General features: G+C 50.0%; 8 protein-coding genes across 8 annotated transcripts; 4 read left to right on the top strand and 4 right to left on the bottom strand.

Annotated features, from left to right (window-relative positions):
* Positions 1 to 1,216: 1,216 nt before the first annotated feature.
* On the bottom strand, positions 1,217 to 2,770 carry hapX (bZIP transcription factor HapX; the record flags this gene model as incomplete). Its single annotated transcript, XM_058460311.1, has 1 exon — positions 1,217 to 2,770. The coding sequence occupies one exon, from the start codon at positions 2,768 to 2,770 to the stop codon at positions 1,217 to 1,219; it is 1,554 nt and encodes a 517-aa protein (XP_058323843.1).
* Positions 2,771 to 4,608: 1,838 nt separating this feature from the next.
* N7508_002244 (uncharacterized protein) lies at positions 4,609 to 4,989 on the bottom strand (the record flags this gene model as incomplete). The annotated part of the gene is made up of 1 exon (XM_058460310.1): positions 4,609 to 4,989. The coding sequence occupies one exon, from the start codon at positions 4,987 to 4,989 to the stop codon at positions 4,609 to 4,611; it is 381 nt and encodes a 126-aa protein (XP_058323842.1).
* Positions 4,990 to 6,024: 1,035 nt separating this feature from the next.
* N7508_002243 (M18 family aminopeptidase) lies at positions 6,025 to 7,596 on the top strand (the record flags this gene model as incomplete). The annotated part of the gene is made up of 1 exon (XM_058460309.1): positions 6,025 to 7,596. The coding sequence occupies one exon, from the start codon at positions 6,025 to 6,027 to the stop codon at positions 7,594 to 7,596; it is 1,572 nt and encodes a 523-aa protein (XP_058323841.1).
* A 468-nt stretch (positions 7,597 to 8,064) lies between these two features.
* On the bottom strand, positions 8,065 to 9,465 carry N7508_002242 (uncharacterized protein; the record flags this gene model as incomplete). The annotated part of the gene is made up of 4 exons (XM_058460308.1): positions 8,065 to 8,492; positions 8,549 to 9,053; positions 9,108 to 9,212; positions 9,265 to 9,465. The coding sequence occupies 4 exons, from the start codon at positions 9,463 to 9,465 to the stop codon at positions 8,065 to 8,067; spliced, it is 1,239 nt and encodes a 412-aa protein (XP_058323840.1).
* A 4,057-nt stretch (positions 9,466 to 13,522) lies between these two features.
* N7508_002241 (rRNA-binding endoribonuclease) lies at positions 13,523 to 14,838 on the top strand (the record flags this gene model as incomplete). The annotated part of the gene is made up of 2 exons (XM_058460307.1): positions 13,523 to 14,269; positions 14,323 to 14,838. 2 exons carry the CDS (start codon positions 13,523 to 13,525, stop codon positions 14,836 to 14,838), a joined length of 1,263 nt encoding a protein of 420 aa, XP_058323839.1.
* Positions 14,839 to 15,282: 444 nt separating this feature from the next.
* On the bottom strand, positions 15,283 to 15,932 carry N7508_002240 (H/ACA ribonucleoprotein complex subunit NOP10; the record flags this gene model as incomplete). The annotated part of the gene is made up of 4 exons (XM_058460306.1): positions 15,283 to 15,370; positions 15,425 to 15,492; positions 15,593 to 15,726; positions 15,785 to 15,932. Coding segments are annotated over 4 exons (438 nt in total), but the record flags the coding sequence as incomplete, so codon positions are not given.
* A 364-nt stretch (positions 15,933 to 16,296) lies between these two features.
* Positions 16,297 to 17,733, top strand: sen2 (tRNA splicing endonuclease subunit SEN2; the record flags this gene model as incomplete). Its single annotated transcript, XM_058460305.1, has 1 exon — positions 16,297 to 17,733. The coding sequence occupies one exon, from the start codon at positions 16,297 to 16,299 to the stop codon at positions 17,731 to 17,733; it is 1,437 nt and encodes a 478-aa protein (XP_058323837.1).
* Positions 17,734 to 18,166: 433 nt separating this feature from the next.
* On the top strand, positions 18,167 to 22,470 carry N7508_002238 (chromatin-binding protein RAD9; the record flags this gene model as incomplete). The annotated part of the gene is made up of 2 exons (XM_058460304.1): positions 18,167 to 18,226; positions 18,286 to 22,470. The coding sequence occupies 2 exons, from the start codon at positions 18,167 to 18,169 to the stop codon at positions 22,468 to 22,470; spliced, it is 4,245 nt and encodes a 1,414-aa protein (XP_058323836.1).
* Positions 22,471 to 22,538: the final 68 nt, after the last annotated feature.

The raw sequence follows: 22,538 nt of genomic DNA, 5'->3' as shown, positions 1-22,538 counted from the left end.
CCAGCCACCTTTTCAATTTATTCATCCACCGAGAGACAACACCGGTTTTCTCACGTCCTTGATTTTCACTGATCTAACATCCACTTCTAAAGCCCGAGATTGATCCCGAAAGCAGTTCTCATCTTTTGCCTGTGCTTGTGCATCTTCGTTCTCGCACTCTCCTCTCTATCCTCCTCCCTCTGTTTACATCTTATACCCCGGGAATGGAATCCAGGGGACAGAGGCGATCGGCGTCTTGTTTTGCCTCGTTCTTTTTTTAATGCTCTCCGCAGCCCGTGTATAAACTCCCCTCAAACTCCCTACCACATAGCTATGTAACGAGATACGGTCTGGTTCTCCGCTTGTTTGGTAGCTAATCTATTATATGGTATTGAATCTTATGCAAATTATAGAATATATGTATTATATATGTTTTTGTATTTCATCCTAAAAATACTATTGTAATTACTTCCCAATTTCCTTTTTTTCAGGGTGTCAATTTTACGGTCCTACTGATGGTGTGTTCAATGTTTTGCACATGAAACCCTCGAAGCGAGTGTATTGTTCCATGCATTGTGTTTGCCTTACTCTGGTCCATCTTGTTTCCCCTCTAATCTGATCATTTTCAAGGCCCTCGGGATGTAGTTGTTTAAAACGGTAGGTGAAGATTGTAGGAGTGGCTCCTATTTTATCACACAGTGCTCGACGGTGTGTCATTGCCTACCACAGAAGAATATTGAAGAAAAGTACTGTATAGCATATCATTCCATTCATAAAAGCCACGTTGTATACATAAAATCTCAAACGAGAAAAACGCCGCAAAAGATCCATCCGTCTAGAAGAGAAGATTGGAGAATGCCAAAACAAACATAAGAAAAGAATAATGACCATGTTCATAGCGGTCAGCATTCAGATGCCCGCGCCAACTCTACTGGTGTATTGTAGGGAGCGGCGAGATCAAATGAGAAGAAGATGAAGATGAAGGAACATGTGCTTTTTGAGATGAGAGAACGGAGAATGGATTCTGTTCTCCGACGAAGAGCCTGTGACCCGGCTCTTCCCCGAGAACAGAATAGAACAGACAAGCCCGAATGATTGTACATAGTGCGGCCGGGGGTATGGGTATCAAAGTCGTCCTCTGAGGGACGGGCAAATAACAAAAACAAAAACATGAAACAAGAGGAGATGAAACCCCGGCCGCAATGGATTCACAGAAGGAACATGTTTGTTTGTTTTCTTATTTTTCAGCGAAGCGTCGGTCGAAGTAGCGCAGCACGCCCATGACGCTTGCAGCTTCGACTTCCATAGCCGCTCGACTACCACGGGCCTCGGCGAGAGCAAGGTCACGAGGGTTAGGGAGGGTGTGAAGCTTCGGCAGCCAGGAAGAGATCTCGTCGCTGGCGCGGGAGAAGTTCGGGTGGCGTGAGAGGGTGGTGAAAGCGTCAGCACAGCTGAGTGTTAACTCGGAGGGAGGAGCGGGCTTGGGTGCGGGAGGTTGCGGAGGCATGGCGGTGTTGTTACGCGCGGAGGTCGTGGTGGCGGGGGCATTTCTTGACATGCAGCATCCGCCGTCCTTTCCACCTCCGCCGCAGCAGCCTCCTCCCGATGGAGTTCCGCTCGCTGACCGGGAGGCTGCCAGCGTCTTGCAAAAAAGGGTGCTTCGAGGGTCGGCAAGACATTGGGCGCAGGTACCCGGCCCGTTGGCGCAGGGGTTGGATGCAGTCGCTTGGCTGATTGGTGGAAGGACGACTTCTGAGCGGACATCGCCCTCCGACGGGGGTGGTGTGAATTGGGAGATAGATTGGATCGGGGCGAGGCGGTTGTTCTCGAAGGAGTTGCGGCGGCCACGTTGGTGTTCCTGGGCGGCCATCTCCGCGCAAATACAGGGAGTTCCATCCTGGCAGAAACCACAGGGGTCAACGGGGGGTGAGGAGACGTCGTTGTCGTGGGATTGTGCTGGGACGCCGGAGAATTGGGCGGTAAAGTCGATCTCCATCTCCTCGGGGTCAGGCTTGATATCGGGTTCACCAAGGTTGCGAGTAGGGCTGCCAACACCATGAGGTGGGTGTCTAGAGCGGGAAGACTCATGAGTGTCGATAGGCATGGCAAATGCATCTTCGATGCACTGGCAGTGAGCGTTGGAGCAGTTGTTACAGCCAAGGGGAACGTTCATCTGTCCATCTTCCTTGTTCCGGTCGGCACTGCTAGTAGGAACGACATCTTCCATGCGGGAGCTTCGGGTAGTAGGGCGATTCCGAGGTGGCAAAGGCACAGAGTCTGGGATAGGAGCAGATCGGCTGTTGGGATCTGAAAGAGACGAACGGAACTCCTTGACTAGAGCTTCCTTTGCACTGCGCTCGATAGAAACCTCTTTCTCTAGAGCGTGACATCTGTCGCGCCACCAGCCCATCTCCTCACGAACCTGGTCAACCTCATTGGAGAGGTTGCCAATCTGCTGGTTGAGTTGTGCCACTTGCATGTCGTGGCCATCTTCAATATCCTTCATCTGCTCCTCCAGTTCGCTGACGCGGGCAGCACGGCGCTCACGGAAAGCTCGCTGAGCAGCCCTGTTCTGTGCCTTGCGTTTGGTTGGGGGCGTATCCGTAGCCGGCTTGCGGCCGGGCTTGGGGCGTGGTGGAATTACCCATTCTTTCGAGGTAATAGAGCCGGGTGTACCAGGACCGGGCGATGGGGCGACAGAACTCTTGGCGGCCAGTGCAGGCGCCGGTGCAAGAGCCAGCGAGGGGACTCCAGCTGGAGCCGGGGCGTAAGACACACCAGAAGTGGCCATCTTGACACCGAATCGATCAAATGCTATGTTTGGGGTCAGTTGGAAGCTCAAGATTCGGAAGTGTTCGGGCGCACGCACGAGCCGTTTTTCGGTCGGAAGAGCGGAAGTGCGCTCATGCGAGCCGACAAGCGAGAGGGACCAGTGGAGGGGTAGAAAAAAAGAGTACTACAGCCCTGCAGTAATGAGAAAAACAAAGGCCAAGGTGGGTATAAACTAGAAAGAAGAGAAAGAGGTCAAAGCCGGGGGGGAAAGCCGGGAGAAAAGTGATGATCAGATTAGATTATGTGCTCACATGATGCCGGTTTCGGACACGAGACTCGGCTGTCTACTTCTGTGGACCTTACACCTTTGCAGCAGAATTTTTTATCTGATCCGAGTAGTGGAGTTAGTTCCGAGAAAGCGTTGGTGGGCTGACGCGGAGCTCTGACATTCTTTATGCTGATTTTCCTCGCTAATTGCGTTTGTTGGCTTATTACGGGGAGCTTACTTCCTGGGCTGGTCAATCAGACTTGAACTCGAGACAACCCCTAGCCTAGACTGATCTCTCTATCGCAACGGCTCTCTATACAGCTCGCCCGTCTATGACTCAACAGTCAACACACGACCCGGAAGCGAATATTCCAGCAGCAGTGGAGTATCTCGTCAATCCATTGACCATGGATGGGCATAAGGCAAAGAACCCCCTACATACGCCCCACGCAGCCATTACCTAGCAAAAACGGCGATTGAGCCAATCAGGGAGTGCCAATGCGCAAAATAACTTTTCCCGGAGAATCAGTGCAGCGGTGAAGGGGTATAGATCGCCGTAGGACTCGAATTCCGAATGCCCTAGCACCGCTCTCGGGGCCTGATCTTATCTGATTGCACTAACGTAAAATGTTGCTTCTTTGGGCAATGCAAGCGACACCCGATCCATGTTCGGAGTTGTTTAAACGGGCACTCGTTCCCTTCTGCTCGAATGATCAAGTCCTGATTGGCCAGTCCTGTATTCTGCTCAGCGGGCTGGGGTCTCCACATAGGCAAACTCTTATCAATCAGTGACGCCCGCCAACCCGAGCCAGAGCCGAAGAACGGATCTTTCGTAGACTTCGCCCGATGGGGTTGCAATTCCGGCTTATTATTGCCGTGACGTGCAGAGGGGAATTGAGTCGCCGCGATTGGGTCCTTGCTTGTTCTGGCTACCGTGCTTGGCTTGGAATGGTGGCGATCGCAGACTGAGATCCACTGCCCCCGGTGATCTTTTTCGTGCTTCTGCCTATGATGCGTGCTACGTTAGTCTGACGCACAATTCATTCAAGCTCGAGTGCAGAGGTTCAATAATTAAGCAAGGGTCATTGCGTTTGGGGCAGTCTTGACCTAGAGTATTGTAAGTCTACCTTAATCTTATGCAAAGTACCTCTGTCATGACGAGCCGGTACAACTAGTAACCAAGCCGAAACACCCAACTTTGGGTTGATGAGGCGGCGAATTATTGTACGCCCTCAGTGTCGAGTTCAAAATGTCTCATGTCAGTGGTTTATAACATACAGTTTGAATAATCATTCTTGTAATCTTACTATTCGTGAACTCCTATTTACTGTTGTCTCAAAATCGTCTATGCATGTGTAGGGCGGGTCAAGTCATTCCGCGACTAGTAAACCCCGAAGAGCCTCGCAAAGGATACCAGGGACTTGTACTGGGGAGCAAAAACTGCTAGGTATTGACAGCCAGGGCCAAATTCCTGTATCGAGCTGATAGGGATATCGCAACAGCTTTGCGATCCTTCGTTGGTCTGACAGTGTCCGTTGAAGATGTCGAGCCAGTAGGAGATACTTACTGGACGTAGCGCTGATGCTGCTTCAATGGCCTCCGTCGGTCTGACACTCTCGGCTGTTCAGTGGAGGAGGAGTATCTTCCAGAGGCAGGAAATCAGCTAAAGACGCTGGGGGCAGAGCTGATGCTGTTTCACCATCGTCCATCGAGCTCAGAGCCGCACTGAAGCTGGTATTGTATGTCTGGCTTGCAAGATTTTCAGATCTCTCGCTTGATGTAGATTTCTCGACATTTGTAGCCTTCTCAATGGGTGCAGATTCCTCGGTGGGTGTAGGTCTCTCGCTGGATTTCTGGCGGAAACGAAAAGGAAGCGTAACAACGAGCTCAGGGCTCTGCGTGGAGGCATAGCTAGAAGTCGGCGGAGTTTCCATAGTCAGTGACTCGCGTTTGCTGGATGCTCTCTCCATGATGGTAGTCCTGAAGTATCAGACAGCTTGGAAGTGTGAAGCGCAGCGCGGGCACTCAAACCATTGCAGCTGAGTGACGAATCCGATAAGCCCAGTGGATGAAACGTGTGGTAGATGGATGAAGTCATGAGAAGACGAATATGGATGTAAAGCAGATGTAGTTGACCCGCCCTGGGAGTGGAGAACATGAGGCTTAAAAGTCAAAACAATAAACTCTACCTCGGACAAGAAACTAACGGGGCATCCAGCTAATGTAATTTACTAGAAGACAGCAGCAGAAGCGTTTATTCTGAAACAAGAACGCGATATAATAATTCATCTATCTATAGTACTCATGGCATGCACCCAGGCCGCTTTGAATGAGTAAGTCCCTGTGGGGGTTTTAAGGCTCAGATCCCGAACCAGGAGACCGCTCTGCATGAATACATCCGGAGATGTTATCAAAGTCCCAATGCCTTTCGTGCCTATAGGCCGTAATACCATATCCCCCAGAGAGAAGCTTTCCAAGGTGAGTGACCCAGCGACTCCTGTCTGCAGGTCTCCCGAAGGAACTAAGCAGCCTTCCTAATCGGGGGGCTCAACGGCCAATCACAAGCCAGCTCAAATGTGCTCAGTTTGCTTTGACTGAGACCTCATGGCTCATTTCTTGGGAAACCAAGTTTGCTCGAGTTTGTCTGAGTCGGTTCAGGTCTGTTCAACCTGCAATTGGTTTCTTATATTGGTGCCTTGGTGCCTGGGATACCAGGCATCACCATCTGTAGGCACATGGCGTCATAGCGCTTGTAAATGTTGATCACACGAAAGGATAAGATCAACCGCTAGTCACCAGTACTGTTTACAAATTTCCACCAGTAAAACAGCTCAAAAAAAGCTGATTCCAGCTTCGTTATAGGCTGCCCTGGAGATCTCCAGCTGCATCCGTTATCACTCGGACTTGATAAGCAAGGGGCAGCCCAGCCTCCGGACTCCGCCTTTCCCCCCACGATCTCTCTCTCTCTCCAACTCCCCTTCATCTTCACCTTTTTCTACCACACCATGACCCGAAAGTACGCTTCATCTCAAGGCCTCGATATGCCCTGGGCCTCACAAATGTCCGCCCAGTTGCCAAATCCGTGCCTGTACCAGGTTCCTGCAGCCCAGACAGTTCCAGCTCAGCCAGTCCGAGCTCAGCCAGCCCCTCAGCGAACCGATGAGCCTGTGCGCCCCGAGGACTACTCTAAACCCTACTGCGAGTTCATGTCATCTAACCCCACTATCTTCCACGCCGTGAAATCCTTCACCAGCCAGCTCGAGCAGCACGGCTACAAGTACCTCTCCGAACGTGCGGTGTGGACATCGGAGCTGAAGCGGGGTGGCAAGTTCTATACCTCCCGCAATGGAAGCTCATTGATAGCTTTCAACGTTGGATCAGAATATCAGAGTGGTAACGGTGTGGCCATCGTTGCTGGCCACGTGGATGCCCTGACCGCCAAGCTGAAGCCTGTGTCCAAGCTGCCCAACAAGGCGGGCTTCGAGCAGCTCGGTGTGGCCCCGTATGCCGGTGGTCTCGGTCCTACCTGGTGGGACCGTGATCTTGGCATCGGTGGTCGTGTGCTCGTCCGTGACCCGGAGTCTGGCAAGGTCGAGACAAAGTTGGTGAAGCTTGACTGGCCAATTGCCCGTGTGCCTACCCTAGCTCCTCACTTTGGGTCTGTTGCGAACGGACCATTTAACCCAGAGACCCAGATGGTGCCTGTCATTGGTATTGACAACTCTGACTTGTTTGAGCACTCAAAGAAGGCCGAGTCAAGTGATGTCAAGTTTGGCACATTTACCTCGACCCAGCCTGAGAAGCTTGTGAAGATTATTTCCAAGGAGCTTGGTATCACGGACTACAGCACTATTCTCAACTGGGAATTGGAATTGTTTGATACTCAGCCTGCTCAGCTCGGTGGTCTAGAGAAGGAAATGATCTTCGCCGGCCGCATTGATGACAAGCTTTGCTGTTATGCTGCCCAGGAGGCGCTCATTGCTTCTTCGGATAGCACTTCAACTGGGGCTATCAAGATGGTTGGCATGTTCGATGACGAAGAGATCGGCAGTCTACTCCGCCAAGGAGCTCGGTCAAACTTCATGAGTAGCGTCATCGAGCGCATCACCGAGGCCTTTGCTAAGGACAACTATGGCCCTAACCTCCTCTCCCAGACCGTGGCTAACAGTTTCTTGGTTTCCTCGGATGTCATTCACGCCGTGAACCCCAACTTCCTCAATGTCTACCTGGAGAACCACGCACCTCGCCTCAACGTCGGTGTTGCTGTGTCTGCTGACTCGAACGGACACATGACCACCGACAGTGTCAGCGAGGCCATCATGAAGCGTGTTGCCGAGAAGTGCGGATCTACCCTCCAAGTTTTCCAGATTCGCAATGACTCTCGCAGTGGTGGCACCATCGGGCCTATGACCAGTGCCCAGATTGGCATGAGAGCTATTGACTGCGGTATTCCCCAGCTGAGCATGCACAGCATTCGTGCCACTACCGGTAGCTTGGACCCCGGTCTCGGTGTGAAGCTGTTCAAGGGCTTCTTCGATCACTACGAGGAGGTCGACAAGGAGTTCACCGACTTCTAGACGTCTTCACTGTCATATCAGGCCCAGTCTGATCTGATTAATATAAACCACGCATATTGACAAGCCCGTGTTAGGCAGGCTCGCTATACGTTATTCGAGTCTACACACGAAACTACATCAATGTGATTCCGATATAAACTTAGATTCTTCAAGCGATTGTCATTAAACCTATATCTGATTCGACTGCTGTACCTCGACTATATATCCAAGAATTTCCAAACACACATTCAAGAAAACCATGTCCAAGATGACCAAAGAAAAAGAGAAACAAGAGAATGTCGACCCCGTAGGGTAGTAAGTGATGAGTGAAAGGCAGTTCTCAAACTGCGAAAGACCGTAAAGCTCAAAAACATGAGCAAAGAAACCCAAATCCCAATCACGCACATGGTATATCGTAACGCGAAGGACTTGGTGTCTGACAAAAAAATATTAAGCCATAATCAAACAACCAACCCAACCGCAAAGCCCTCAACGCCTCATCGAATCAACCGAATCAGACGAAGGCGAAGCATGAGGCCCGGATCCATTCGCATCAGCAATCGAAGAAATCTGCGTCAACCCCTTCTTCTCCTCCTGAGACCAACTCATGCCATGCCCATGGCCATGTTCATTCCTAAAACCGTTACTGCCGTTACCGGGAACAAGCTCCAGTACACGTTCCGGGTCACCAGCACCATACTCGGGATCTTCACCAGGCGCACCAAGAGTCGAGCCGTCTCCGTTCCAGGTTGAGTTACGTTGTGTTGTGTCGCCGTAGCTTGGGCGGCTTGCGCTGAAAGTTGTCATCATTCCTGGGAAAAGGCGTGCCAGAAGAGGTTTCAGGGTTGGGAGGCAGGCGCAAATTATTCCTGTGTTGCATTCTACTGCGGACCAGGCGGCGGCGGCCACGTTATCGTCTGAACTCAGGTTAGTCTGTATGTCGGGGCTTTGGGGGTTGGGCTGGGGTGCGTACAGGTTGGATCAGTTGAGTCTGCGATCTTTTTGAGGCTGGTTAGACGGACGATACTGGTTATGCAAACACTGGAGGACAAGGTCAGCGGTATATTCTCATGGCTGAGCTGATTTGGTGTAAGAGTAACCCACAAGCCACCCAAACCAAACATAAGCATCAGCGCAAACTTCTGCTTCCGAGGCAAATCAACTGCCATCAATGCCGGAATGGGGATGATCAAGATAGCGAGATCGGTTGCGATATGCATACTAGCGTTCGAGAACCACAGACCAGGCCTGCTCAAACAATATCCTTGGATTGAATCATCCCAGAATTTGGCGACGGGGATACAGTTCAGGAATGCACTGATTACCGCCCATGTACCATAGATACCAAGGATGGTGATCATGACCCAGCAGACGACGCGCATGCGCTGTGTTGGGAAGACGCGGAAGTATTGCATCAGGATTGAGGCTTTGGCACAGAGAACGGCGGCGTTGTAGAATGGGATTGTGAGCCAGAAGGCCTAGTGCGGTGGTTGTTAGATACTGTTTGCAGTGTGTTGACTGGGAAAGCTTACCTTCAACTGTCTTTCGAGGATGTTTGGTGGAATATCCTTGATGTGTGTACCCATTCCACTGAGAGCTTCGACTATATCCAGTCCCATGAAGACATATGAGTTGACCTGGTTCTCCACATTAGCAGTTGGTCCTCTTAGTCTCCCTCTGGGAACCTACCAAGGCAATGATGACCATCCAGTCATTTGCTTCAACCTTTCTCATGAGCTTGATGCGGGTATACATCCTTGCGGCGACGAAACATGTTGCTAAGGCTGTGAAGACAACGCTCACTGTCAAGCCTTGAACTCCGCGAGAGGACATGAATACGCCATCGTTATCCCGCTGAAATATCGCATCGCGAATCTGAAACATATTCATCTTGCAGCGGCACCTTGACCCTGGCAAGGAAATCTGGGGATGATAAGAGCTCTAACCCGGATCCAATATAAAAAGAATGTAGACAAATCTGGGGAATATGCTGAATATGTTGAAGCGAGATCAATAATGGACAATGATGATCCGATCTACAATAATCAGGACAGCCAAGGCACCAGATCGAGGGCAAGACAAATCGGGACCAAAGCGAGCGATAAGAGAAGAATTCCCCAAACCACTTGGAGAAGATGGAGCGGCGTCGAGGAGATTGCCTTATGTATAAGCTGATCTGACAAGGGGACCCATAAACAATGCAGCCAGGCCCAGAAATCCAACGACAAAGGCGAAGATGCACATCCCCGTCTCCACGAGAGCCAGAATTGAACTTATCAATGATCTATTACCATTTCGTCCCCTCGCCTCCTCGGACTGGCGGACCGATATTTAGACGCGAGACAGTAGTCCAGTCTGGATGAGAGCATGGTTGCAAGGTGCAGCGCAAGGGGCTGCATATAACGAATCGGGCCCAGAGTAGATCCCGAAAGAAACGATATGTATGTTTGGAACTGGGTTCTAAGCTTTGGGTTTTCTCCTTCCTTTTCCTCATTCCATCACATTGCATCTGCAAATTGACTCTTTGTGGATGATTTTTTCTACACGAACGAGGAAGAATTATACTTTGCAGGGGTGTAGATAGATCAATCGTTCTGAAACCTCTGAAAGTCACGCCCGTTTGCTCTCATTAGTTCTGAGTGGTAAAATAGTCGTTGATCATCGCGACAATCGCATCTGAAAAGATCCGCCCGACTTACCGATCAGATCAGGTATGCATTGGTCAGTGTGCCTTGATTCCGATGAATTCTGATACGTGGCGGTTTATAATCTGGGGATATTAGAGTGACCCAAGCTGCTGGAATTTCAAAAGTAATAGTTGAAGAAATTCCAAATATATTGTTTAGATGTCCGGGCGACATGCTGCTGACTTCAACGTTCAATCTCCGCAAAAAACTCGACGGAGATCATCTCCTTTGGTGTTCGCCGGTGGCTTCGAGTAGAAAATGACAGGGAATACTGATGAATATTATGGGTCCGGAGAAGAATATCCTCCGAGCTTCAGCCAGCCCGAAGTATTTACGTATCAATCCGCCCGTTAAGCTTGTCATAGGGGTTGATCTATCTTTGAAGAATCGGAGATCTCTGCTATTTAGCGTCTGTTACATGGCGACAAACCTATTGGGCACTAGAATCTGGATCGTGAGTACTGCATGCGCGTCACTCCACGATACAATATACACATCACATCCCTACCTATGACATCGCCGCAATCCCACTATGGGGGGTGGGCAAGGCACGGACATGACAGAAGAAAATACCAAATTGTGGAGAATGAAACTGCCGGAACCCGAATGCCCTCGATCGATCATACGGCAAACATGGTGTCTCATACCCGATCGTATACATTGATCGAGAAACATCTTCAGTGTATATCCACCCCTCGTTCTGCCCCTCTATCGTTACCTTGGGGATGGTGAGATAAAGTTTCTGCCTGTTTCAAGAGTTGACAGAGAAACGAAGCGCCCACATGCGCCAGGGTCTCAAATTTGCATGTTAGGGCTTTGTTAAGCTCGTCGCACAGGTCACTAGTTGTGCAAGGGGTGCCCCAGAACTTTCCCACAAATATACTGCTTCTAGTAAGAGACCCGAATCCAATTTAAAGTGGACTTCTAACTTTGAATAAGATCTCCTATTCATTGGGCGGCATCACCGTTCGATAGTGGCTGCATTCTTGTAAGGGATGGTCGTTGACCGCTTCTACCCCGGATGTAAACGTGCAAAAGCTTCACTTTCTTAGCTTTAATTGAATAATTGTTGCTGTTTGATGATAAATATAAGATCGAGAACTGATTTCTAAAGTTTGGATCATCGCGGTCATTTGACAAGACCTGTGAGGTTCTATGGGATCGGTCACTCACATCGCACAACATGCAAAGGTGTTCCCAATGCGCTTTTCAGCCCGTGGCAAAACTTGCAAAATGATTCTCAGAAAAGCAGTCATTTCATCAGCCATTGAGATCATCAGCTGAAATGTGTGGCTGAAATGAACTCCACCAATGTGGAGTTGACAAACGAGTTTACATGTCACATCTGGGGCTGATTGCCTGCACCAACATTGATAATTGCGAATCCGTCCTCACAGAAACGACCGCAGGAATATTAACGTATTTTTGGGGATTCAAATCCTATAATTTCGTTGCGTGGTGGCTTTGACATATGCAAGGCGCGAGGTTCGGGGCCTGCATGCATAGATTGCCTGTATTGCCGAGTTGCTAGGGGGTTTCGGTAATTGGAAAATGCGACGGCTGATCGAACATATTCTATTATGTTATTTTGACATTACATCAACTACAACAACCATTGCTCGCAAGCACTCGAAAGACGAGTTCAGTGCGAGTACGATTTCTAGGCCACTACGACGGGTCTGCACTTGGTTCAGTTAGCAAAATCATGGAGGGAAGTGCAGGCTTAAGTCTGGTTCAGTATAGCATATTGCATAGCAGTCCCTTTCTTCTGGCTGCTCGTTGACCGAATACGCTGTGCCAGTATGCAGAAACAACGCAGCTGCCCTTGACAGAATAGCTGTGGATCACCACTACTTGTTCATGCTCCTAGATCTGGCATTTCCTTTCATTTGGTTTTGGATAGTAATTCCATAAGTCAATGTCTCGGATTGAAGCCCTCGGAGAGCCCAAAAACGAGATGAGGAAATCGAAGAAGCCAGTTACCTCACCTTTTTCTATGCCTTTGGACTTCGTAGCCAGCTGCAACAAGGATCATGGATATGAATACTGTGTAATGAACTATTAAAGAGTCTCTCCATAAAGTTTTTAAGCATTTACACCGTTTCATACCTTCTTTTCGCCCTACTTTTGCCAATTCTCGAGTGCCTTACGTAAACCAACTAGATCATATAAAGGCAGGTATTTGAGATGAATTATGATCCATGAATATAACAGTAGGTTTTTCTATATTATCTCTTCTACGTAGCAGACTTCTAAGATCATAGGTCGATAGTGCGATTGTCTTGCCCGACAAAAAGGCGATATTGTCAAAGTGGCCCCCATCAGGATCATCTAGAGACACACACGCTTTGCTGCTTGTCATCCAAAAGAGTGGATTTGGTGTCGCTAATCAGTGCTACTATTTGAGGATTTGGAGAGGAGGGGGGCAGTCAAGCTTCCATTCTTGGAAGCCGGTCGCCACGGTCCAAACTCGCGAATCTTTCCATATAGATATGTTCTTGATATCTTCGCAATAATTCTAGAAGATTGGAGCCCTAGCGATACTTGCGCACCAGCTCTTCCGCTGTCACTTTCTTCGCTCTCCACTTCCCGGTTAACAAACTGTGAGTCTTCTACCGTTTCAGGGTACGTTCTTACCCTCAACTTATAAAAAGCATACCTGTACGGAAACCCGTGAAAGGCCTCGTACTATGACAGTCCTGCTTTTACGCATAATTGTAGGGCCAAAGATTTGTATACAATCTTCCGTAATTTCTCGAACCAAAAGCGTTCTAATCTGATTGAATAACGATGAAGTGAATATGTATCCTTGTGATTCCTGACAACTTTGGTTGAATCCAATCAGCTTAGAACTGAGATGCATTCGTCAAATCAATTTTAACTGATTGATTTAGAGATACGAAGACCAGCCCTGAATTCTTCAAGTATACATATAGTAAAACAACATGTGTTATGCGTTCAGGGGTATTCAGCCTTGTTGCCAATAATGGCACCAATTAAGTGTTCCGACGTGGATAGGATGATTTTTCACATAGCTAAAGTCTTCGAACAGCTACAATAATACTAGACGAATGAATTGAACAGCAAGTGTGAAAGAAAAAAAAAGACCTTGGTGGTTATAGATGCGATAAGATAGGGCCGATAAGAACGCACAGACCGTTCACAGAGAAATTTCATCACGAACATAATCACTTCTTCAAGTCGCCTGTATTTCCTCACTCTCGTTGATCAATAGCAATACTTCTGCTACACAGGTCATCATGGCGGAGACTACGAACACAGTCACCAAGCCGGTCCACACAATCGTGTTGGACGCGGGTCCGATTCTCAAAAATACCCCGCCACTTTCAACCCTCCTAGCGCAATGTGAGGAAATTATCACCACACCCTCCGTGGTGGGCGAAATCCGCGACCCCGATGCCCGCGCACGTGTCGAGACCCTCTACCTACCCTTCTTGAAGCAGCGCACACCCACACCACACAGCTTCAACGTTATCAGTGAATTCGCTCGCAAGACTGGTGACCGAACTGTGCTCAGTCGAGTCGATATTGAGATCCTCGCTCTTGCATACGAACTCGAGTGTGAGAAGAACGAAGGAGATTGGCGGTTGCGAAGTGTCCCCGGACAGAAGAAGATCAATGGCAAGCCTCCTGTGAAGGAAGAGCCCAAGGAAGAACCCGCGGAAGAGTCTAAGGAAGCCCAACCCGAGTCCGAATCTGCGGATGTGGAGGCTATTGCAGAGGGCGTGAAGGAGGCCGTCATTGAGGAGAGTCAAGAAAAGCCTAAGGAGGAGGAGACCGTCCCCGCCTCCAACGAGGACGTCGAGATTGTTGCCGCTGAAGAACAAGACCCAGACGAGCCTGCGGATGAAGCCGATTCCGACGGCGGCGAGTGGATTACACCCACCAACTATAAGAAGCGCCTGGCTCAGGATGAGTCCGGATCTGCGTCTCTTGCGGCTGCGCCGAAGACGATGCAAGTTGCGACCATGACCACTGATTTCGCCGTAAGTACACACAAAACCAGCACAATGAATCACCCACTAATATACTTGAATAGTGTCAAAACGTTCTTCTCCAGATGAACCTTAACCTTCTGTCTACTACTACCCTGCAGAAGGTTCAGCACCTCAAGACCTTCATCAAGCGCTGCCACGGCTGTTTCTTGACCACCAAGGATATGACCAAGCAGTTCTGCCCTCGCTGCGGCAAGGACACCCTTACCCGTGTCTCTTGCACCACCACTGCCAATGGCCAATTCACAATGCACCTCAAGAAGAACATGCAGTGGAACAACCGCGGTAACGTATACAGCGTCCCCAAGCCCATCGCAGGCAGTGCGAACGGCAAGTGGAAGGGCGGCGGTGGCAAGGGAGGTTGGGGCACGGAGCTCGTCCTTGCTGAGGACCAGAAGGAATTCGTCCGTGCCAACGCTGAAGAAGAGCGCCGGCAGCGCCGTGAGCGCGATCTCATGGACGAGGATTACCTTCCTGGCATCCTGACCGGCGAGCGCAACAAGACTGGCGGCCGTACCAAGGTCGGCGCCGGCCGCAACGTCAACTCTAGAAAGCGCTAAGCATGCGTTATGGGTGACTTTGCATCTTGGATTACATGGATTGGAGTTTTGGGGCATGGAAAGAAAAAAGTTTCGTTTCATTTGGTCGATGCCACCGTGCCATTCATGGTGACGATCGACCTGCTCATGAGGAATGACCATGTCTTGTCTTTTTGATTTACAGTTGAACATAGATTATGTAGCCAGTCATACGATTGTATATGAACAGTTATCAAAGTCCTTGTTGTTGACGACCTAGATCAGGTATCATATTCTCTAATTTGTCTAGCTCAAGCCCCGACAAGAATATCCAACGAAAGCAAACCAAGTATGCACATCTTAGCCATCCGTTGACCGCAGAAAAACACCATTCGCCGAAACATGGGCTATGCCGCCCGGTAATACACTTTTCCCAGTGTTGATTGCTTTACTGGGCAGGGGTAGCTGTGATATCCATGTTAGTATTCATGAAGTGCAATTCGAAGGGAGATTCGACGTACCGGACTGCTGGGTGAGGAGAAGACCGTAGCGCTTCTTCAGGGTGACACGGTGACTGTGGAAATAGTTAGCTCCCTGAAATTCCAATATCCAGCAAACATTCACATACCGAGAGTACTTGTCATCGGGAGAGAAACGGGCGGGGTGGGCAGACTTGGTAACCTCACCGCTGAGGACCTGTAGTTGACCGACGTTAGAATTATGCATGGTATAAAACGAATCAGAGGAAGCACTGAGTCCAACGACAAAGCAATTCCTCGGGAAATTGTTCCCATACCTTCTTGAGCGTGTAGACACGCTTGCCTTGGGCGTCGAGAGTGTACTGTTCGTTAAAATTAGAGACCGATTCTGGGATGGAGCTGGCGATGCGTGCGCTTCGCAGATGCGAGAAAACGTACCATAAGATGCATTCTGTGAAGATAGAGGTTAGCAGACTGTCAGAACAACAAGAGCGAGATCAACAACTCACTTGGCGGTATTGGTGCTTCGTTTTGGCTTAACGGCGATAGTGGAGGAATTTTTTTCTCGATGGACCTGAACGAGCTCGGGCCACCATGCTGAGTCAGGCACCGCTTTAAATGGCCGAGCTTCCCGCAAAAATTCCTCTTCTTCGAAAGAGCTGCAAAATAGTATCATCTCTATGAACAGCGCATAGTCACTATTAATGGGCAGAAATGCTGTGGTGACTCTAGTAATTGATATCCAACCTACTCCAGCATACAAACTCAAGGTAAGAACAAACTGCTTCCCTCTTCCCATGCACCTTCACCTTCGGTGATGACACCTTTTATTCATGCTCAGGCAGACGGCACTTTGATTTCTAGCTGTCTGTCAATGATCTGCTGAATTGACTACAACGGTATCTGAGAAGAATCACACCATGACGATTGAACACTTCGCCTGTGAAAGAACATTCGCTAACATCGAATTTTCTTCAGGACTTTGACATTCTAACACGAATTCTTCCAGTAGTGGCTTCAAATGGCCACTACAGTAACCAGCACCGAGAAGCCTGTGTCTACCCAGCCTGCGCCTGCAGAGGCTAGGCCACGGGCTCCTCGTCCGCCTAGGCCCAACTTCAGACATATTCACCGGTTTCCTCTCCCGGTCACTGTACATCATGTTCCTCCTGTAATTCCTCATAACCCTCTCTCTCTTATTAGTGTTGCTCTCTCGTACCTCACATTTCTTATCTCCCCGCCCCATCAAGAAGTCTACTCGGCCTACTTTGACTCGGCCACTTCATCGGTCCATGTTACGGACGAGAATGCCGTTAAGGCCCTGTGGCAGATGGGCTTCTTTGGCAAGGGTAGTCTAAGTCGAAGCGAGCCGAGCTGGCTGGCGCGAGAGAAGAAGCGGAGAGGGTTATTGGGCGGCAAGTCAAGCGAGGAGGTTACAAGACAGCGACGTGAGGAACGACGTGAGCTGAAGCTAGAGCGTGCACGTATGGAGAAGCTGGCCATTGAGGAAAGACTAAAGGCTGAAGCTGCAGCCAGGGAAAATGGCACGACGATTGACCAAGACGATCAGTCAACGGCCGCAGATGGTACGGCTAACGACACAGCAACCTCGACTGAGAAGTTCTCTCTCAGGAAGGCAAAGGAGGCTCGAATGCTTGAGACACGCAACCAAGCAGCACGAAAAGCGGCTGCGACAGATTCAACAGATCAAGCAGAGAAGTCACCAAATGGGAAGTCTGTACGCTTCTCGCCTGTCATGCAAAAGCAAGAGTTCCTATCAAACTCGCCGTCCTCCATGAAACTTCCCGATTCTGTCGTGGATAACATTGAAGCGGACGAGGAACCCATCTTCGAAAATGAAGAGCATCTCCAACTTTCCAAGGAAGAAGCGTTCTTCCTCTCCTACTCCCTCGGCACTTTGAACATCTACGATGCCCCCGTCAAGGCAAGCCAGAACCAGCCGAACTCAATCATGTCAACAACATCGCTCCTTAAACTCCTCTGCAATCATTCCTTCAACCCATCCCGAGATGCCTCCGCCGCCCTCCAACCCGACGATCCCTTCATGCTCTCCTACGTCGTCTACCACCACTTCCGATCCCTGGGCTGGGTCGTCCGCTCCGGCGTGAAATTCGGAACAGACTACCTCCTCTACAACCGCGGACCTGTCTTCTCCCACGCCGAGTTCGCCGTCATCGTCATCCCATCCTACAGCCACTCATACTGGACCGAAACCGAGGAACGGAAGGAATACATTGCTGCCAAACAGACTCGCAGTTGGTGGTGGTTGCACTGCGTCAACCGAGTCCAGGCTCAGGTCTTGAAGAGTCTTGTTGTCTGCTATGTGGAAGTGCCGCCGCCTACTGCTTCCATTGATGATATTGGCGCTTTGCTTGGTACTTACCAAGTGCGGGAATTTCTCGTTAAGAGATTCGTGCCCAACCGCATGCGTGATTGAGGAGCATGTTGTTTCGATCACCTTTTTGTAGAACTTAGGGCTTCCGATACCCTCTCAGCTCATGCTGTTGCATTGAACATGAATGGTTGCATACTTGTAATATCATTGCATAACGACCCATGATGTCGACGATTATTCCCAATACTTTTGTCTCCATTGTAAATACTTTTTTAGAGAATAGACTCGTCCGAGCATGATAAATTGTCGTAAAAATGGCTACTGTACTATACAAACACACTAGTCCATATGAGGTAATATTACTTTATATTTTCACGTGACCTAGTTTTCGCGTCCCTCTCGCGTTCGGGTGCCAGAGAACCAATTTCGTTGGACGGGCATCACACGGGGGATAATTTAGAGCAATGGGTATCTAAGGCACCCATCTTATCACACATATCTATGAGGATATTCTGGGACTCTATGTCGTCCGAAAATGGAGACTCAGGAGGATAGCATCGATTTTGAGAAGCTGAGACGCGACGCGTTGGGGCTAGTATGTACCGACCCTGCAGCGTTCTTCACCCTAATTGGACTAATCCCAAAATCCCCCAGCACTCTCCATCTCAGCTGTGTCACTCAAGTTTTGCAGATACTGGCACCGACCCAAGGAAAAAACCCAGTTACACATACCAAGTGAACAGCGCCTCAGGCACATATTCTCGCCAACCTCAACCCCCGAAAACGCCATCCGACCCCGCAAGATTTTCCACCAGAAACGAACTTACTCCTACTCGATCCCGGCAGCATGAATCACAGCCAATGAGTCTCCAAAGAAGCGATGCCGGGCCGGAGGCTGTACCGGGATCGCAATTCGACAATGTGGATTACGGAGATGGAGCTCCGGGGGACACCCAAGTTGTATCGCAGTCAGTGTACGACAGTCTGATCCGACAAAACGAGGAGTCCATGCGCCATGATTTCACAGAAACAGGGGCCGACGGAGCGACATTGAGAACATTGCACGAGGGTGATAGCGGGCATATCGACCTCTTCGCCGAATTGGACACCGCACGCCACGGGATCGAACTCACCCAGTTTGGCGACGAAAACGACGATGTCAGTAATTCTGACCCAAACGAGTCTTCGCCAATGGGCTTTGCACCCGATCTCTTCCCCGAATCACAACGGTTCCTGGCCGAAACTCCAGCAACGGCTGTGAAAAGGGCCGAGGCTAACGGCGTGACAACTGAGACCCCGAGCGTCTCACGGAATCCGCTTGCTGGGGATATCGAGTCGAGTGGTGGCCTAATGGGTCTAAGTCAAGTCTTCAGAGCCACTCAGGCCCCGTCATCTCCTCTTGTTAACCTGCAGTCGGAACTCGTATCGGACCGTCCATCGCCGAATATTCCGATCCAGCAAGCTAGGATCACCCATGGTATCTCCTCGCCGTTGATGGGTGTCCAAAATAACTTCATGAGAGAATCATCCGAGCCGAACTTGAACTATATCTCGATGAAGGAGTCGCAGACCAAGCGTGACAGGACGTTAGGAGAGAGGTTGACTCGATCGGCGGACAATATCCAATCGGACCAGAGTGACAAAGAGTTCTATAAGGAATCGAGCTTCGTCGAACGTGCAAGACGGCAACGGGAGATCGACGAGGAAGCCGCGGCCCAGTTCGCTGGTCTCAGGGCTCCTGCCAGATCGACATCCAACCTCTCGGCTAGACCAACTTCCCGTCAACACTCACCGCAAGACATTGAAATGGTTGAGCCTGTCGCCAGCGAGGAAGAAACAGAACAAGAAGAAGATAGTGTTGTGCAAGTTCCTCAATCACAAGAGCCTCCTCCATCCTCAGCGGAAGAGGACAAGGAGAACTACGACGGCCCTCCGGTGGATGCTGCCGCCGCCGCCAGTGCCCATGAGCGACTATCTCAGGCACTTGGCTTTGAGGCGATCCAGTCACCAACTGCTATTTGCTTAGACGCAGAACCAGAGGACGTGATAATTCGCCCATGCTCCTTCCGCTCCCAAACAGAACCCAACTTTCGTTCTTCCCAACTACAGGTGAAAGATTCTCAACCATCACCTCAACCAACACCTCAGCCCTCACCGATAAGTGTTTACAACGAACCTGTTCGGATCAACATGAACCAATCTCCATCGCGCTCTCCTGTAAATTCTCCTTTGCTACAACGGCTTCAATCATCTCCTCCTTGCTCTCGACCCGATCAGCGATCAAGACCTTCAAGTCGCCATAGCCAACAAGCTGGGATTGTACCAAATAGCCTAGATGCCAAGTTTGAAAAAAAAACACTATTCTTTGGGAATGGAGATGCACAATCTAGTGCCCCATCTCAGCAACAAAACATGGCCTCATCTCACCCCAAAGAACAAGGACTTGGTGTCAACTCATCTCTGCAGTCTCATGTGACTGAAACCCCTGTTCACCAACGCCTCAAGCATGTTGGTGATATGGCTCGATTGACGAGCATCCCTGAAACAAGTCCTAGTAACCCCCATTGCCATTCCGAGGCTGGTTCCAATGGTGATGGACTGAATATCGAAGACGACGATCTTCCGCTAATGTTCAATGGAATTTCCGATAACAGAAGCAGTCAAATTCGTCCAGCTGGTGCTAGGGCACTGTCTTCGCCACTCAAAAAGCTACTCTCTAGCCCAGGCGGCGGACAACGCAGAGCCTTGACCGAGATTGCGGCAGACCTCTCGCCGCAAGTTGGAATTGGAGGATTTGACATGGGTGGGCTCTTCACCAACGACGACAAAGAGTTCAGAGCTCTTGTCGAAGGATCACCAACCCGACCTAAGAAGAAGCGCCGCGGCAATGATGGCCAAAGTTATATCGCCTCTGACCCGATCATACCTTTCACCCCTCGTGCGCAGCCTCCTAAATCAGTTACACCGCTCCGAGCACTGAACAATCGATCGCCGCCTATCCCCGAAGAACCAGAACCTGTATCGCAGGTACAAGTCCCTGCGACGGATGTCCGGAGACAATCAAAACCTCCACGACGTGTCCCCGAAAATGTATGGGACGTGGAGAACTCGCCTGAGCAGCCCTTCCGCCGGAGATCGAGGATCGGCCAACGACTCGGCCAGCGGGCTATGCCGCGATATTTGCGACAATCGCAAACCCCGGAAAAGGGCACTGGGAAGCCTGAAAGACCCGCACCTAAGCCTCAAGCTGTTGTCAACAACCCACCACCTCATCCATCCTCTGATATCAGAATCGACTCAGATGATCTTGCAGTGTCAGAATCAACCTCGACTATAGCCCCTCCTACTACACCCCGACCATCCAAACCTTTATCAGACAACACGCAGATTGCTCCAAGTCAAGTGATTGCCGTCTGGAGAGGCCAACAACTGGCATACTTCCCTGCAACATGCTTTGGGACACCCCTCGGGGTCTCACAAAGCCATTTCTCGGTCAAATTCGAGGACAGTTTCCCTGTGGAAGTGCCTAAAGTTACCGTGAAAAGATTTGAGCTGCATATCGGAGATGAGGTCAAGGTCGACATGCCTAATGTCCCTAAAGTGACCCACGTTGTCCGCGGGCTCGATGACAAGCTTACTAAAGAAGAGCTAACCAAGGCTGTAGACGATGGCCTTCATCCCATAACAGATATTTACGGTCATGCTACTGTCGTCCTTGGCCCCAAACAACGTAAGAGCCTGCCACATGGTGGACTCGGCGGCATCGAAAACATCATCAAGGTTCCTATTGGCCGTATTTATCTGGATACTATGCTCTGGAAGAAGCTCAAAGATCGGGAGTTTATACATCGCTCCGAGTCTGTCCGGCAAGAAAGCAAGGCTGAAACGCCATCTGAAGCAGCGTCTTTGCCTGCATCTCCCAGCGCCCGCTTCTCTCGCAGTATTCGTCAAGCTAGTGGTATTTTTGCCGGAATGGCATTCGCGGTATCGTACAAAGAGGACGAAGTGTCCAAAAACCGTGTCACCAAGCTGATTGAAGAGAACGGCGGTACACTACTACACGAAGGCTTCACTCAACTGTTTGAAGCATCATCAATAATTCCGAATGATACCCCGACAAAATACCCAGCCAAAGATGAAGCCAAAAACCATGGCCTGCGCCTTACAGCCCTCGCCGAGGATGTTGGCTTTGCTTGTTTGATTGCCGACACACATTCCCGCCGCGAGAAGTACATGCAAGCGCTTGCATTGAACCTTCCCTGTCTATCAGGACGCTGGGTAGAAGACTGCATCGCACAAAGGCGCATCCTTGACTGGGACATCTACCTCTTACCTGCCGGAGACTCAACCTACCTCAACGGAGCAACAAAATCCAGACTTATGCTTCCAACACCTCCATCTACCGCCCGCCTCTCGGAGACAATCTCTGCACGACCTAAACTCCTTAAGGGACAATCAGTCCTCCTGGTAATGGGCCGCGGAAAAGCAGAAGAAAAAAGAAAAGCCTACATCTTCCTCACATACGCCTTGGGAGCTTCGCGCGTCGAACGAGTCCCTGACCTCGGCACGGCCCGGGCCTTGATTGACTCACAATCCCATGCCGGTATACCATCCAGCTGGGATTGGATCTACGTCGACGATGCAGATCAACGTGCTGCACGGTGGATGCTTGAGCCAAAGAGGCAGAAGATTCATCTGACCCATGGACGGAAGCGTAAGAAGTCTACTGTGACTATTCCTTCTACTCCTATTCCGAGTCAGCAACAATCTACTCCCAAGGTTGTTGGTAATGAGTTTGTTTGTCAGAGTCTAATTCTCGGTCGGTTGTTTGCTGAGTAAATGCTTTGCTTTTTTAGTTCTTGATACCAATGTCATATAACATGTTGCAAATTTCTATCAATTTACTA

The sequence above is a fragment of the Penicillium antarcticum genome (genome assembly GCF_028974205.1).
Source record: "Penicillium antarcticum strain IBT 31339 chromosome Unknown utg000002l_segment0_segment0, whole genome shotgun sequence".
Classification (NCBI taxonomy): Eukaryota; Fungi; Ascomycota; class Eurotiomycetes; order Eurotiales; family Aspergillaceae; genus Penicillium; species Penicillium antarcticum.
Note: the sequence above shows the minus strand (reverse complement) of the source record. Positions and strands in the feature narration are given on the sequence as shown.